Here is a 17,664-nt window from a genome sequence, read left to right on the forward strand (position 1 = left end):
TAATTACTAAATTGTTAATAATTACTATTAGGTCTGGATCCCACGTATGAAAAAAAGTTGATTAATAGCAAGCTGAAAATTTGTTAATAGCTTAAGGGTGTCTAGTCGGACAAATTTTGATATATGGGAACACTGGAACAGGGGAAGTTTTAATTGTGGAACAAGTTAAAAATTTGGAACGGGCAGACCACGAAAACGACACATGTATTTTGTCCGACAGAACAGACTTAAACTCTCCAAACAGAGATTAAACTCTCATGCAAAAATCAGACTGCTTTTATCACCAAATGGGCGTTTTAATGAGTGGAACATGTAGAATATGTCAAATGACAGGAATTATGACAGGTGATAAATAGCAGTCTGATTTTTGCATGAGAGTTTAATCTCTGTTCGGAGAGTTTAAGTCTGTTCTGTCGGACAAAATAAATGTGCCGTTTTCGTGGTCTGACGGTTCCAAATTTTTAACCTGTTCCACAATTAAAACTGCCCCTGTTACAGTGTCCCCATATATCAAAGTTTATCCGACTAGACACCCTTAAGCTATTAACAAATTTTCAGCTTGCTATTAATCAACTTTTTTTTCATACGCGGGATCCAGACCTATATTAGTTAGTAAATTTGCCAATTTTGGCAAAATTCGGCAAAAAACAAAGAAATTACCTACTAAAATCACTAGCCAGTTGTGTCCGAGTTTAGCGAACCGACTATAGAGGGTATTTGGTATTTTCATTGAAACATCCAAAAAGACCGGACTATAAAAATAATTTGCGCCTTTGCAATTTAACAATTTTAACTAAAGTATAAAATCATATGTAAAGGGTACATGAACAGGAATACTTATATATCGTCTATTTTGTCAACGTATTTATTATACATTTTGGTTTCATGAGTAGTGTGACCAACTAGCCCGAAAAATCCGGGGTCATCCGAATTTTCAATGTTTTGGTAAAATTCTATTTTGAAATTTTGAATACGTTATTCTTCTAATTCAATTGTTCGACAAATATGATAGTAAGTAAGAAGTAATCAACAAAAAATGTTCTGAAGCTGTTTTCTTGTGGCACTTTTGACAATTATATTTTTGATGGGATTAAACCACAATAGGGAACTTGCATAAATGTTTAAATTCGAAAAAAATGTTATAAATCACAACAGAACATAATTTAAAACATGTATCAAAGATAAAAAAGTTTTGTTTGTCTTTCGTTTGGCCCCTAAAGACGATTAAAAATTCAAATTAAAACAGGTGGTCCAAAACGCGTCGTGACGTCACTTGGTTTTACATTTACATTTTTCTAATAAAGTAAACAGAATTTTAAATTAGACGTTATAAACGTCAGTAGAAAATACATTGATGTGACGTTACAAGTGTTTTTGATCGTTAGACCTATTCATAGAAAATTTGTACTTTTACAAAATGGTTTTATTTTCAATAGTAAACCTTCGTTCCTTTCCTTCAAAAACAGTATAAAACTACAATTTTAACAAACTGGTATATATTATTACAATGATATACGATAAATGTCATTAGAATATAAATATTTTTGACTTATTCCACGACGATGAGCTTGCCAAATACCCAAGTAGGTGGAGGCCAATAAACTAAAGAAGTAGAAGAAGAATATACCTAAATATAAGGTTGTGTCTAGGTATACGCTAACGTGTACGCAAATAAAAAAGTTAAGTGTCAGTGATTTCCTATTTTTTATTTGTTTAGTGTTTGTTTTTAAATTAACTACGGAGTGTGGACAATTATTTAGTTCTTTTAATGAGTTTAACACGTTCGCACCTAACGTATTACCACTAGACGTTCCTCAGAAACGGATATGAGTTTTTAGGTAAAAAACAGGAATATTGGATTAAAACTCGGACACATGGATTAGTATATAGATATTTAAACATTTTTTTTTGTTTACTTAGCCTGTCAGTATACTGGTAGTCAGGATATATTTGTACGTGTTTAACTATATACTGAATACCAGTATACTGGCAGGCTAATTTAGACAAAATAAATAACAATAATCACTTTATAATTGGGAAAAAAATTGGTCATAATTTTTTTTATTACAAAAGAAACATAATTATCATCCTAAAAAACTATAATAAATAAATTTATTGTTTGCCTTGTGTATGGAACAATTTGTAGCAAGGAACTATGCATAGTCCTGGTGAGTCGGGGCAGCTGGGACAATAATAACGCGACCTTTTTCGGGCATTTTGCTTAGTGCAATATCGGCACCGTAACATACCACTTTTATTTTTTTCCGTGACCGGAACTTGTTCTGGGTAATGCATGTTGTTTGCAGTGGCTTGTACCTGAATAGCCTTGTTATTGTCGATAAGGTCCATTATTATGCTCTCACGAAATTGTAAAAAGGAAGTTTTCTTATTCGATGTTCTCTTGTAGATGTAAAAGCTGTTCCAAATGCATATGTCTAATAGATGGAAAAACAATTTTCGATACCACCGAAGTGTTTTTCTTGGTACCGAGTAATATGACAACATCTGGTCTGCTCGATCTATCCCAGACATGTGCTTATTGTAGTCAAGCACACAATCGGGTTTAATTTTCGTAGCACTTCGTTTAGAAACAACTTCAGTCATAACGTGCTTATGCTTTGTGCTGATCATTCTGACATCACGCTTATCTTTCCATTTGGTAACCAATACGGGCCCTTTACGTTTCCATACAGCATCTCCTTTCTTTAGCTTCTTTTTTAACATGTCCTTAGGTTTTCCAGTTCTGTCTTCTCGTAGAGTTCCAACAACGTGTGTTTTTTCCTTGAATAGGGTTTCCGCCAAATCTACGCTATTGTAGAAATTATCCATGTATAAAACATGACCTTTTCCGAAATAATCCTTCGTCAACTCTTTGACAATATCCGCCGTTTTCAATGTACCTCTTCCGGTATATACAATAATATTTAATATATATCCATCGTGTGTAGTGAGTTCGTATAGTTTAATCCCATACTTGTGACGTTTGCTGGCTATGTATTGTCGAAAGATGAGACGACCACGCCACAAGATCATGGCCTCATCAATGGAGAGCTCTCTATTAGGGTATAGACAATTTTGTATATTTTTTAGAACTGCCTCCAAAATAGTCCGAATCTTGTAAAGACGGTCCTCAGTATTAACATCAGTATGGTCTACGAATCGTAGCATTTTTAAAATCCCTAGAAATCTATCGCGGGCCATAGTTTTCCCAAAAATAGGGTGGTAGTAAATACTTTCCCTGCTCCACTGTTTGGCAAGGGAGGGAAATTTTACGATGCCTCCCAAAACACACAAACCTAGGAATTTTTTGATTTCCTCATTAGAAACTTCTTTCCATACACTTCTTTTTCGTTGTTGAAGTGTTGTAGATGTGGATACAGTGGGTCATCTATTAGTTTCACATACAATTGTGTTGATTATATCGTTGTCGAAAAGCACATTAAAATAATCTATGGGTTTTGCATTGGCCGGAAGATTTACATTGATAGACGGCATTCCAGTAAAATCAAATTCTGTTACATCTTCTTCTACTTCACCCCAACCATAATGTTCATCTGAAATGTATTTTGTAAATTTTTTCTGTGTCATAGTGGGATTTGTTGACTTATTATGGCAAATATTCGGTACATCTGTTAGATCAAGCTGTTGTTCATCCTCAGATTCACTTTGATCGGACTCTGTATCTTCAGAACTATTCACACTAGTTTCGCTAAGATAAGTTTTATCAGCTATAGAATCATCGTCAGAAAAATCATCTTCGGACTCACTAGAATTTTCTGGGACATCATCGGAACATTCTGCCTCTATTTTATTTGCTTCAATCTGCAATTCTTGTTCTGTTAACGGGCGATTACTAACATACTTTGAAAGTCTAGGTTTTTTCATACCACTTGGGCTAAAACAAAAAGAAAACAATTAGTAATGCACAAAGTATTGAACCACTCTGTACATAACTTTATTTTTCATCGAAATATTGTAATACTTTTAAGAACAATAATTAAAACATTTCAATATTATTTATTCGTTCAAGAAACATTCAAGTGTTTATAATGGGGCAATAAAAAAAATCTTGTAACTAAATAAAGTGAACAAAATTTAAGAATGCTAAATTTAACTTAAGATTGAGAGGTTTATGTTCATAGAACGAACTACATTTAAAGTAATTTAAAGAAAAGTAATAATAAAATTATCGAAAGTGGAATTAGTTGCACATTGTGCTTTTTATTTAATGAGTAACTAAATAACACTAAAATATTACACCAAAATCATTTTGTTTTATTGCTAGCACTATTATGACTTATTCTATAAATGATATTCAATATTTCTTACCCTGGAATATTTGTATTATCCATATTTCATCAATAAAATTCACCAATATCACCATATAACCTTAAAATTTTCACGTGTTCTAAATGTGTCGATAATATTGGTTAGGAACGAACTACCAGTATACTGGCAAAGATTACAATATTAGAGACTACATACATATACGGCGTCTACACCTCGTTTCTTTACTCCTGGTCTGTGTGAATATATAAAGCATTGAAATCAGTAGAGTTGTTAGCCAGTAAAGTGGTAGTCAGTATATTACGGAAAACTCGAACTACCAGTATAGTGGTAGTCAGGTGCGAACGTGTTAAGAACATTTTAACAACTAATAAATTTAGGTAAAAATAAAATAAAAATCTGTGGCTAACGGACTCGCATGCAAGCCATTTTTTCACACACACACACACACACAAGAACATTTTAAAACAGTACGAAAAAGATAAGAGACTATAAATTAATATATATTTTTTTAGTTATAAATGAAATAGTATTACCGTAAAAGATTAAAATAAAAGGAAGACCTAAAGCTTTCACAATAATAATTAACTTATTCTGAAGCTATTATCCTTGTGGCATTTTTGTAATCAACTATTCTAAATGAGAACTAAGCCACAATTTAACTAAAAAATTGATTTTATTAACGTTTCGACTTCTAAACCGGATGTCGTTGTCAAAATACAAAATATTATTAAATTAAACAAAAATGTTGTTGCTTAATAAAAAATTTTTTCTAATAATTTATTTAATCTGACTAATTTTTGTATTTTGACAATGACATCCGATTTGGACGTCTAAACGTTAATAAAATATTTTTTTTAGTTAAATTGTGGCTTATTTTGCATTTAGAATAGTTGATTATAATAATTCACTTACGTATAAAAATTATTTTAACAATATTTTGTACCTACATGTCATGTAAACTAAATACATATAATTATTTTGCTAACCTAAATATATACTTTTATATATACATTGATTTATTACAATTAAGTTTGAAACATCTGAATAGTTCTGCTTCCCTTCCCTAACAAATATGTTTCTATCAAACAAACACTAAACATATCAAAATAGCATGTACCAAAATATATAGTCACTGCGCAAGCTAAATAATGACGTCACTGGCTTGATGAAGTTTAATTCGCGTCTACCTAACTTTTTTATTTGCGTACACGTTATCGTGTACCTAGACACAGCGAAATATAACCATAATAAAAACTAATGCAAAGCTATGTGACGTCACGTGCCGTTTGAACTACTTTATACCGCAGAAGACTTTAAATATGTATTTCTAAGTTATTACGAGTTTTTGAAGCGTGAAATTTTGGAAATCTCATTTTTAAACAAAACTGAACATTATTATCTAATAAAAAAAATGTGCAAGCTCCCTATTGGTTGTAATAATTATTAAATGTTTATAATGGTAGGGGAGCCCAAGCGGGGATTTTTGCAGTTACTCGAGCGCGTTAGATTATCATATGGGGAGAAACCTGGTGCCCTGCAGATGTACCTCTACAATATATTAGCTATTAACACAGGGGTGTTCGTTAAGGGGGGCCCGAAAAAAATCTATCCTTAAAAATACTCGAAATTATCAGATTAAGATAAGGTAACTTAAGGACATGCAAAACAGTGTATATTTCAAAAATCTGACGATTTGAGCGAGGCGTAAGGAAATGGGCGAGTTAAAAGGTTTCACAAAAAAGCGAATAATTCGCGAAATGACCGTTATATCAAAAAACTAAAAAATACGTGTTCAATATTTTTCAAAAATCTATCGAATGATACCAAACATGACCCCCACGGAGAGGGGTGGGGGGTAAATTTAAAATTTTAAATACAAATCCAGCGATATTTCGCAAAATAAACATTAGATCGAAAAACTGCAAACTACACTTAATCAATATTTTTGAAAAATATATCGAATTGTACCAAAAACGACCCCCACGGAGGTGGGGTGGGGGTTTACTTTAAAATCTTAAATAGGAGCCCCATATTTTTATTTCAGATTTGGATTCTTTACGTAAAAATAAGCAACTTTTATTCGAAACATTTTTTCAAATTATGGATACATGGCGCTATAATCGGAAAAAACCATTGTTGGAAACGGAAAATTAAATTAAAAATGGAAAGTATCCACTAAAATGGAAAACTTTATTTAACTTTTTTTGGTTTTAGGACCTACTCTTCACAACGCAATAGGTCCCCAAAGCGCTCGAGTGACTGCACATTTAGCATACTTCGCTCCCCTACTATGATGACTTGTTATAGTTATATTTACATGGAAATCCAACATTAGTTGATTTTCTAATTTTTCCTTTTTTGAGAACGATTTCCGGATTGGAAGTCGAAGCGTTAAAAACTAACAAAGGTGTAATTATCATTACAACCAATTGTGGCTTAATCGCATCATAAATATCCTTGTCAACACAAAAATGTTAAATAATCAATAAAATGATGATATTAAAATTTTATATTAAGAAAATGGCCCGATTTTCATTGAAAAGTCCCGGATTTCAGGTATTTTTTCAGCCTTGTCCCGAATTCGACTGAATTTGAAGTTGGTCACACTATTCATGAGACACGTTTTGCAGATAAAACAAGTTGAATAGACGAGATGTTTGTGTCTTAACTACCAATATAGACGGGGATATTTCTCATCGAAATAGCTTCCCGAAAGGCACGTCAAATATAGAACCTCCAGAGCGGATAAGTTTGTGCAAAAGAAACGAATCGGAATACTTTACCTAACGGGGACGAGCATACAACCTGAACTATAGTCTAAGAGCTAGTGAACCCTCCGACTAACGGTCGTCCTGTAAGGCTAGAAATTTGTCTAGTGATAATTCATAGCACACCAAGGCTAAAAACCACGACCTGGCAGTCATCAGCGGTGCATGTGTATCTGCCAGGTGAATCGAAAAGTGCAAATTTAGGGGGTAAAATAAACTTTCTCCTGTAAGGTTTAAATTTAAGTATGTGTTTGAGTAAGTCATTTACAAGCATAAGACCTTGCCAGGCGAGAGGAAAGATTAGGGGTTTTTCCTAAAATTATTTTTTTTTGCATCGAACAAATTTTTTTTAAGTTTTTTGAATCATTCCAAGCAGAAAAGGTCTTTAGTAATTTTTCTCTTAAGTTAATAGTTTTTGTTATATAAGCGATTGAAAATTTTGAAAATTGCGAAATCGGCCATTTTTAACCCTATATTGGACATTTATCTAAAAGTTTCAAAGTTACCAAGGTAGGTAGATATTCTTTAAACATTGATTGATGAAATCCCAAAGAGTTTTTTGCAATACGATATCGGAAATCCCTTTTGTTTTTTACCTGCTAATCAAGCGGGTGCGACACTGTAGTACTGTAAGTGAGGACGTTTGAATTGGCATAAATTCATTATCTCGAGAATGGGCAAATTTCAAGAGAAATCCTCCGACAGGTCGATTTTTATTTTTAAATTAAGACTTTTTGGCATAATATATAATACTAGTGACGTCATCCATCTGAGCGTGATGACGTAATCGATGATTTTTTTAAATGAGAGTAGGGGTTGTGTGATAGCTCATTTGAAAGGTTATTTAATGCTCTATTCACTAATATAAACATTAACAATTATTTATACAGGGTGTACAAAAAAAATTTTTTTATTAAATTAACTTTGATTAAATTTGACAAATAGAAGAAAAACATTTTTTGTACACCCTGTATAAATAATTATGTTAATGTTTATATTACTGAATAGAGAATTAAATAACCTTTCAAATGAGCTATCACACAACCCCTACTCTTATTTAAAAAAATCATCGATTACGTGATCACGCCCAGATGGATGACGTCACTAGTATTATATATGTACCAAAAAGTCCTAATTCAAAAATAAAAATCGACCTGTCTGAGGATTTCTCTTGAAATTTGCCCATTCTCGAGATAATGAATTTATGCAAACTCAAACGTCCTCACTTATACTACAGTGTCGCGCCCGCTTGATAAGCAATTAAAAAAACAAAGGGGTTTTCGATATTTTATTGCAAAAAACTCTTCGGGATTTCATCAATCAATGTTTAAAGAATATCTACGTACCTTGGCAACATTGAAATTTTTAGATAAATGTCCGATTTAGGGTTAAAATTTGCCGATTTCTCAATTTTCAAAATTTTCAATCGCTTATATAACAAAAACTATTAACTTAAGAGAAAAATCACTAAAGACGTTCGATGCAAAAATAATAATTTTAGAAAAAACCCCTAATCTTTCCCCTCGCCTGGCAAGGTCTTATGCTCTTCAGAATCGCCTGTCATTGTACACATTTCTTCTAAATGACTTACTCAAACACATACTTAAATTTAAACCTTACAGGAGAAAGTTTATTTTACCCCCTAAATTTGCACTTTTCGATTCACCTGGTAGATACACGTGCACCGCTGATGACTGCCAGGTCATGGTTTTTAGCCTTGGTGTGCTATGAATTATCACTAGACAAATTTCTAGCCTTACAGGACGACCGTTAGTCGGAGGGTTCACTAGCTCTTACACTATAGTAAAAGCAACGTTTCAGCAGGTATTTTTTTATAATTTTTTCAAAACTATTCTTAGCTGTTTAATATTTTTTGGAACAATATGTTTAGTTTAGTAAAAAACGGTTTTTTCGATGTTTTCTTCCTTTCCGCAGAGAAATTAAAAATTTTGCCTCTGCCATTCAAAAGAACGAAAAAAAAAACACAAGCATTACTATTTAAAACTTAGCCAAAAATTCTTTAAATAACCTAAAAAAAATATTGAAATTTCAATGATTTTTCCTAGGCCCAATTTTCAATTTAAAAATCTGAAAAAATCAAGCTGTTTTGTACATACCCTTGAATTTTTTCAGATTTTTAAAGCAAAATTGCGCTCACAAAAAATAAAGTCGAAAAAAGGTACTTTTCTGTATTCAAGAGGTTCTATGGCCTCTGTGAAGCTAAAAAGTTGTACGAAAGCATGTTTTTATATGCTTTATCAAAATCACAATTTGTGGGGCTGATCGTTGCGGGGACAGTTGAGGCGGCAGAGCAACAGTAACTTAACCCACAATTTAACCAAAAATACTTAAATAAGGGATAACTTTAATGTAATAAAAGCTTTTTGGTAAAATTGTGGGTTGTGGGTTACGCCACTGTTGCTCTGAGGGCCTCAGTTTTGACCAGCTATCCCGCTATTCGCGAAATTAAATTCAGACAAAGGGCGCCCAAAATTTCAAAGATGGACGATAACTCTAGGAAAACAATTCATTTTGTCATTTGACCTCACAGTTCTAAAACGTTAAATTAAAATCATTTACACGAGTGTTTTGCCAAAGTAACCACTAAGTTTTGCCACTAAGACATATTATAGGTTAAAGACGACTCAAAATTATGTTTCATCTGTATGCATTCATTAAAATTTGATGCTAACTACTGATTTGTTTATGGCCCCCCGATAATCACACAGCGTTTTAAAAATTATTAATCTATCTTAGAATTTCTAATTCTGTTTCTAATTTAGTTAATAGATACACTACAATTTATTTTCCACCAACAGATAACAATTTTTAATTAAATTAAAACTGGAAACTAAGTAGGTGAATTTATCTTATAATAATTGTGTTCTGGAAATTATGAGGTGGTCGGAATATTTTGCATAACAATGTACATTCTATGTATAGAATATACACTACATTTTATTTATTTATTTAATTTTGCAGTCGCTTAAACAATAAAAAGAATGTGTGTGTACTTTGTACGCACGTAAGAAGTTATACTTCTATTATATAATTTCAACGAAATAAATATACTTAACAGTTACAATACAAAAAATTAACAATAATTACCAAAAATTAACCAAAACTTAATGCCAAACAACTTAATGCTTAACAATGCCAAAAATAAAAAAAAGAAAGAATATGAATCGTCCTGGATTTGAACCCGCGATCTCGCGATCTCTCGATCTCTGGTCCAATGCTCTACCAACCAGGCTATCAAGGCACCTGTTATTGACGTTTCGGATATACATAATTACACATGACGGTGACTAGTGAAATATAAAAATAGATATTTTATTATTTGACGCCCAAGGAAGACAAATCCAAAGACACAAAAATTATAATAAATAATACATTTACTAAAAAACACTAATATATTATTTTAATGGCTTATTTGCGCTGATACATAATTTGAAAGATTATTATCAACTAAACGTCATACTGTCTGTATGCGCATGCGCGCAGTATTATGAAATTTTACTCTCAATCGCGCCTAAAGAAGTATAACTTCAAAAATACTACGTTTAATACAAACGTTAAATTAACAAAATGTGTGATTTGGCATTGGTTAGTTTACGTCATTACGTAAAGTATAATAGGAATGAATACTGGGGAACATTGCAATAGTTTTTTTTAAGTCGAAATCATTGTTAATTACAACATAAACTGACCGCAAATATGTACCTACACAAATTAATGACAAAGTCAATGTTTTCCTAGAGTTGATGCTTTTCAAATTCGCCACCAGGCGTCGCCCACTTTGCGGTTCCTCGCCAATAGGGCTTTTCATCGATTGTCATTTGTTTCGAGCTTCTGTCATGTGTCACATAATATTAATATATCTACGTCATACGTCTTTGGTTTGTATCATTGGTATATACCAATAACGTATGACGTAGATATATTAATATTATGTGACACATGACAGAAGCTCGAAACAAATGACTGTGAATGAAAAGCCCTATTCGCGGTGTGCAAGTACTTGGAGAGGATACGAGAAACGATCGTGCGCGAATAGCGGAGAAATCTTGCAACTTTCTTAAATAATTCATATTGTCAATTGAAATTGTCAAATTGACATTGAAGAAGAAAAGTTATATGTTACAATATTGATATGATATGCAATTATTATATAAAAGTATATTTAATTAATTGTATTTTGCTTGCAGTACTGCATTTTAATAACTAATTTTATTTACTACATACAATTGTTTACCTTTTAATAACATAACCTAAATCTTACTTTTTCTTCTTATAATTTTTTTTTGGTACGGCCTTGACAATTATCCAGCAACCAGGACCAATATGATTGGCCAATATAATTAAAAGTGCGAAAAGGTTGCCGAGCTATGAAACCAGGGCCCGGATTACGTACACTCGATACGCATCGTATCCGCCATGTTTTCCCATAAGGCTCTACAGTAAAACATGGCGGATACGATGCGTATCGAGTGTACGTAATCCGGGCCCAGGTGTCGCTTTTCCGAACTTGCACGGTCCCAATAGCCTTTAGGTGAGAGTATGCATTTCTTTTAAGAAGCCAATCCTTACACCACATACTCTTTGATGTTTTTGTACAAAATAAGACAGGCTATCGGAAGCACGTCGTCGTCTTCTTTATCACGGATGACATGTTTATAGTCTCGAGCTTCGGCAGGGACAGGAAACTGATAATCGATGCAAATATTGGAGACGTGTGGACACTTAATGGACGTTCGATCAACTGCACCAACGAACTGCACAATCACATCGCTACGATAATTCGTTGTCGTGTATACCGAGCATAAGCGACCGCTTTATCAACAATCTGCAAGGTCGTAGATTCAACTGAACATATATTTAGACAGGCAAACCTAAATATTTTTTATCAATATTAAAAATTAAAATTTTTATTATTCCTAGCGCTTTGCTGTTTTGGGAAATTAATTCATGGATTTATGAATAACTATTATCAAATTTAAGATAAAAACAACTATTTCCTACCTTTTATTAAATCCTTCATTTTTGCAAACTTGCGAAAAGTTTTCCAAAAAGTCTCCTCTCTTCTTCTTCGACAGAACCATCAAAACACAAGACACACCACAGTCCCAATTCCATTTTTGCTTATAATGTGTTAACTGGATGTGTAGTTTTTCTGGCTGTTCTATAAAAAATAAACAGTTTTAACCGAATGTCAACAGTTTAATGTCTTATCTTATCAAATAACAGCGAACCTTTCTGCTGATTGTTGAAATAACATACCAGGTTCAAGAATTATTGCCTTCCGTTTCTTCCACATGTTTCGTTGATTAGTTTTGTAGCAAAGTGGACATCATAGAGTCGATTATTCGCTAAATTTGGGTTATATCGATAACCACGCGCCTAGCGCTGATAAGAAACTTAGAATGAAAAGCACGGGTATTTTTACAGGAAGATAAATAACAATTCCAACTATATCGTGAGATAGACACATTATTTTTGTTGTCGTCATTTTATCACTTCGAATATTATGCTGGCATAAGTAATTATTTTTCCGATGCCTTTACCAGTGCAAGTTAATGTACAGGGCGATTAGAAAAGCGATGAAAAAATGAAGTAGGCAGGTAATGGTAATATTATGTATGTAGATGTTCTGTAATTATGACAAGTATGGAAGTAGTAATAGAAAATACCGAGACAAGCAGACCTAATGATATTCTAGAGCAGCGTTTCCCAACCGGTGGGTCGCGACCCACTAGTGGGTCGCGGGCAGATTTCAGGTGGGTCGCGGCATGGCTCTTCCAGTAGCTGAGTGGCGTACAGAATACAGAATTGCGTATCATCATGAGTGAGGGATGGGTGGCGAATATGAAAAAACATCAGAATATGGGTCGTCAGACATAAAAGGTTGGGAACCACTGTTCTAGAGACTTGAATAATATACCTACCGAAGCCTACAGGCTTCTGATTACTAACTACGTGGCAACTCAAACATGCAATTTTTAAATAGGACAGAAGCACTGTATATTTTCCCATATTTAAATTCCTCTCCTAATCCCTGTTCTTAGAATATGGGGTTTGATCAGTGGCGTAGCTGACAGGCAAGCAAGGCGGGATGGTCCCGACGTTATGAGGGGCCCCTTAAAGCCTTCAAGCTTAATACTTCTACTTTCTTTAAATCGGGGACCAAAACATATTTTCCTAATAAGCATCAAAATAGGGAATTTGGAAGAAAGTAATTAAGATGGTATTTGACGTAACTCTTACTCTTTTCGGGTGCAACCTAGCATTTCGTGGACATGTTGGTAGTTTAGATGAAAGTGAATCCCAAAAAACTAATTTTTTGTCGGTGGTTCTTTTACTAGCTAAGTATGATCCTGTTTTAGCTAAATTAATCGATAAAAACAATAACCTAAACAAATTACTTGAGCCCCCAAATACAAAACGTAGTTATAAATTTGCTGGATGAAGAAACTGAAAACAAATTGATTAATTTAATTAAAAAAAGTTGTTTTTATTCAGTAATTCTTAATACCACTCAAGATATTTCAAAACACGACCAGCTTAGTTTTATTTTCCGGTATGTAGAAATAACTTGCGATGAAAATAATTTACCTTCCAAAGCAGAAGTTGTTGAAAGTTTTTTGGGATATATTCGCATATTCGACCAAAGTGCAGAAGGTCCTGTAAATAAAATTTTAAAATTTTTACAATCAAAGCACCTTTCCGTAGGTACACAACTGCGGAGGAAAGGGGTATGATGGGGCAAGCGTTATGAGTGGTGTATATTCAGGCGTACAAAGGCGCATAACTGACATTGAAAAAACAGTTTCCTATATTCATGTGCATCCCATAATCTGAACCTAGTGTTGAATGATGCCGTTGCTGGTGTACTTACTCATTTTATTCAGGCTGAGTCGACCAGGGGCCTATAGACATTTTTAAAAATGTCTAGCTGTTCTCGCCTTCGCTGCAGTTTTTGCAGTTTTGCAAACTAATGCAAGATTTATGTTATCAAAACCTACACTTCATTCGCAAATCCTTTTTTCTGCTGAAGCAACCTTCTGTCTACATCGGCAAAACTGCAGGTATTGGAACCTCCCCCAAGATTCCCACATCTTACACCACTTGATTTTTTCCTATGGGGTTAATTAAATTTCAAAGTCGAAGTCGATCGACCACAAACAGATAGGAAATTCGTAATAAAACTTCATAATTGATCCATAACATTCAAGAAAATTGTAGTGTATACATAGCTGTATAAATAATTATATTGATGTTTATATTACTGAATAGAGATTTGAGTATAATATTAGCGATAAGGTTTCCATGGGAGATTATCCTACGTGGTTTCTCTGGTTTTCCGAGTTTACTTCCGCGTTGAATAATTTTGGTTTTCAGTGTTGTTCTGAAGCTATTTTCTTGTGGCATTTTTATAACTACTACTTAGTTTTGATGGGAAATAAGCCACAATTTTACTAAAAAAATGATTTTATTAACGTTTCGACGTCCAAATCGGATGACGTTGTTAAAATACAAAAAATATTAATGAATTAAACAAAAATGTAGTTGCTTAGTAAAAAAATCTTCTAATAATTTATTTAATCTGACTCATTTTTAAAAGACTTTAAAATAATATTGCCGATATTTTTTAGTTGCTTTTCATATATTGGTTTTCAGAATAACCATTATTTTGCCCACGCTGTAAGGTCACACTGCGACCTCCATGTCAAAAAATAATTGAAAAGTAAACGTAACGATAACTATTTAATAATAATTAAAGAATTTAAAAAATTATTTTAGCGATAACAACAGTGGATCTGATTCTTAATGGTGCAATTAACATTTATAGCTTTTAATATTTACTGTATTTAAAAATTTAATTATAAGAGATTAATGATTACTTACTATAAAATATTCTTTGTATAAAAGCAGAATATACATTGTTTAATAAATTGTGTCAGCCTATTTTTAATAATATGTGTTATAATTTTAGCGGTTTAATTAAATGACAATATAAGATAAACAGAAAGAGAAAATATGCCCCAAGTATGTTTAATAAAAAACACATCTCTAAATTTATACACCTCTATTCATTAATTAATTTTATTAGATATCATTTCCTCTACTTCTATATTCCGTTTTATGTAGATTCTTATCAATTCCATAAAAATCATCTACAAACTTTCGTGGTTTAACTCAATATAGGTATGATAATTAAGATAATTTGTTATTTTCACCTTGCGCTAACCTTAACCAATCAATTTTGTAACGCTGTTATTGTAGTTTTATAAATTCACATAATTTTATATTTATTTTATATCCACGTGTCAGAAAATTGAACTGTTTTTATATCTCGTAATAGCCCAGTAAATGAACGGGAAATTCGGCGATACCGTGTAATTTTCAGGGGCAACTCCGAATTGCATGAAAATTTGGATTTACGTTCTACTTACCCTCCACTTCAAAGTTGAAATTGTGCCGTTGGTTGCTTTTACTTGGGGGGGGGGGTGACAGTCACCCCTTCTCGGGATTGAAAAAAGATACGTTCAAGATAAGACCGGAAATGGATAAATTGACTGATTTTAAGCAACTTTTGTTGTATAGAGCTTTTTACGTAAGCCAATACTTTTCGAGTTATTTGCCATTGAAAATGTTGATTTTTCGACAAAAAAACTACGTTTTCAGACGGTTTTTCGCAAATAACTCAAAAAGTAAATATTTTATCGAAAAAAATATTCTTAGCAAAAGTGTAGCTTATAAAAAAACCCAAAAAAATGGTGTGTCAGTAAAGTCTATCAATCAAATAAAAACAAAGTTGTAGCTCATAAAAAATACGTTCTTATTCGTCTAATTCCAAATCGAATATTTCAAGGTGAAATCACCGAAAAATTAAGCACTTTTAGGAAAAACCCGTTTAAACTTTTTTAAAGTGTTTATAAAAAGCTTTGTTTTAATTGGTACCAAAAGTTTTAGCATTAAAAATAAGCGAGTTACGCTCAAAATAAAGTTGGCCCTCTTTTTTTTGTAAAAAATCATGAAAATCTCGCCGTGTTTAGCTCCCCAAATGAAATTAATCGCCACCGCTTTACAACCAATTTACTTACCTATCTATTTTTTATATGATCTGTCAGTCTCACCGGTTTAAAGTGTTTATTTTTGAAAGAGTTATAATTGAGAAAGCTTGAATGGGTCACTAATCACGAGTGTATGCAAATTTTGAACAGCCATATCTTAACCAATTTTTGCCTTACGGAGAAACAAAATGAAACTAACATATTTATAATAGCAAAACCTACATTTTTTTACTCTTTAAGATTTTTCTTATCACTAATACTTTTTAAGTTATTTTGAAAAAATGAAATTTTTCAAAAATTTTTAGAAAATTTTTTTTTTACTATAAAACCAAATGTTTTCAAAAATAAGCACTTCAAACCAATCAAACTTACAGATCATATAAACAATACACATACAGTTAAAATAGATGGTAAAGCCAAACGATTAATTTCATTTAGGGTGCTAAATAGAGGGAGGTTTTCACGATCTTTCTTCGGAGATTTCGCGTTCAATTATTCGATTTTAAATTAGACGAATAAGAACGTATTTTTCATGAGCTACAACTTTGCTTCTACTCAATTTGTAGACTTTACTGGTACACCATTTTTTTTCGTTTTTTTATAGGCTACACTTTTCCTAGATAAAATATTTACTTTTTGAGTTATTTGGAAAAAACTGTCTGAAAACGTATTTTTGTCGAAAAATCAACATTTTAAATCGCGAATAACTCGAAAAGTATTGACTTACGTAAAAAACTTTATAGAACAAAAGGTGCTTAAAATAAGTCAATTTATCCATGTCCGGCCTTATTTTAAACACGCGTTTTTCACCCACCGAGAAGGGGTAAATGTCACCCCCCAAGTAAAAGCAATCAACGGCACAAATTCACCTTTGAAGTGGAGTGTAAGTAGAACCTAAATCCAAATTTTCATGCAATTCGGAGTTGCCCCTGGAAATTACACTCCAAAACGGTCATTTATTGGGCTATAAACCGTAAACGCTCGTTTACATATACAGCGATGAGTGCGCTAAGAACCGGCAAAATAACGCAAAAGATGGAAAACATAATACGTTGTTAAATAAAAAGAGATGAAACTAGAAGAGGTGTAAAATTATCGATAGAAACCTATAAATTTACATTACATTACATAGTTTCCCACCTTTAGACGTATCTGAGCAGTATGACAACTGTCACTGTGTTTTCCCTCCTGTCACAGACGTCTAAAGGTGGGAAACTATGTAATGTAATGTAGATTTATATGAGTTTCTATTGATAATTTCCCACATCTACAAGTTTCAGCTTTTTTATTACACAACGTATTATGTTTTCCATCTTTTGCGTTATATTGCCGGTTATTGGCGCGCTCATCACTATTCACTGCGCCTACAAAAACCGACAAATAAAATTATATTATCAAAAAGAATCTGTTGTGTTTATGGCTCCAATACAACCAAGTTATAGTGAAGGAATTATAGAAAAAGGTTTTTGTTATAATCTTCTTCCAATGGTGCTACAGTTCATATTCTATTATCTGACTAAATAACAAGCCCA

The 17,664-nt window shown here is 32.7% G+C and overlaps 1 protein-coding gene across 6 annotated transcripts in view; it reads right to left on the reverse strand.

Annotated features, from left to right (window-relative positions):
- Positions 1-17,664, reverse strand: part of LOC114336737 (protein GUCD1) — a 69,089-nt gene that overhangs the window by 12,919 nt on the left and 38,506 nt on the right. For 3 of the 6 annotated variants that reach the window (XM_028287105.2, XM_028287104.2, XM_050647291.1), the window contains exon 2: positions 12,081-12,240. In XM_028287105.2, coding sequence (XP_028142906.1) covers positions 12,081-12,240 — 160 coding nt within the window. Of the gene's footprint in view, positions 1-12,080; positions 12,241-12,338; positions 12,505-17,664 lie in introns of those variants that run through there. The other 3 variants (XM_028287106.2, XM_028287103.2, XM_050647292.1) reach the window with 3 other exon arrangements.

Source organism: Diabrotica virgifera, chromosome 3 (genome assembly GCF_917563875.1).
Source record: "Diabrotica virgifera virgifera chromosome 3, PGI_DIABVI_V3a".
Taxonomy (NCBI): Eukaryota; Metazoa; Arthropoda; class Insecta; order Coleoptera; family Chrysomelidae; genus Diabrotica; species Diabrotica virgifera.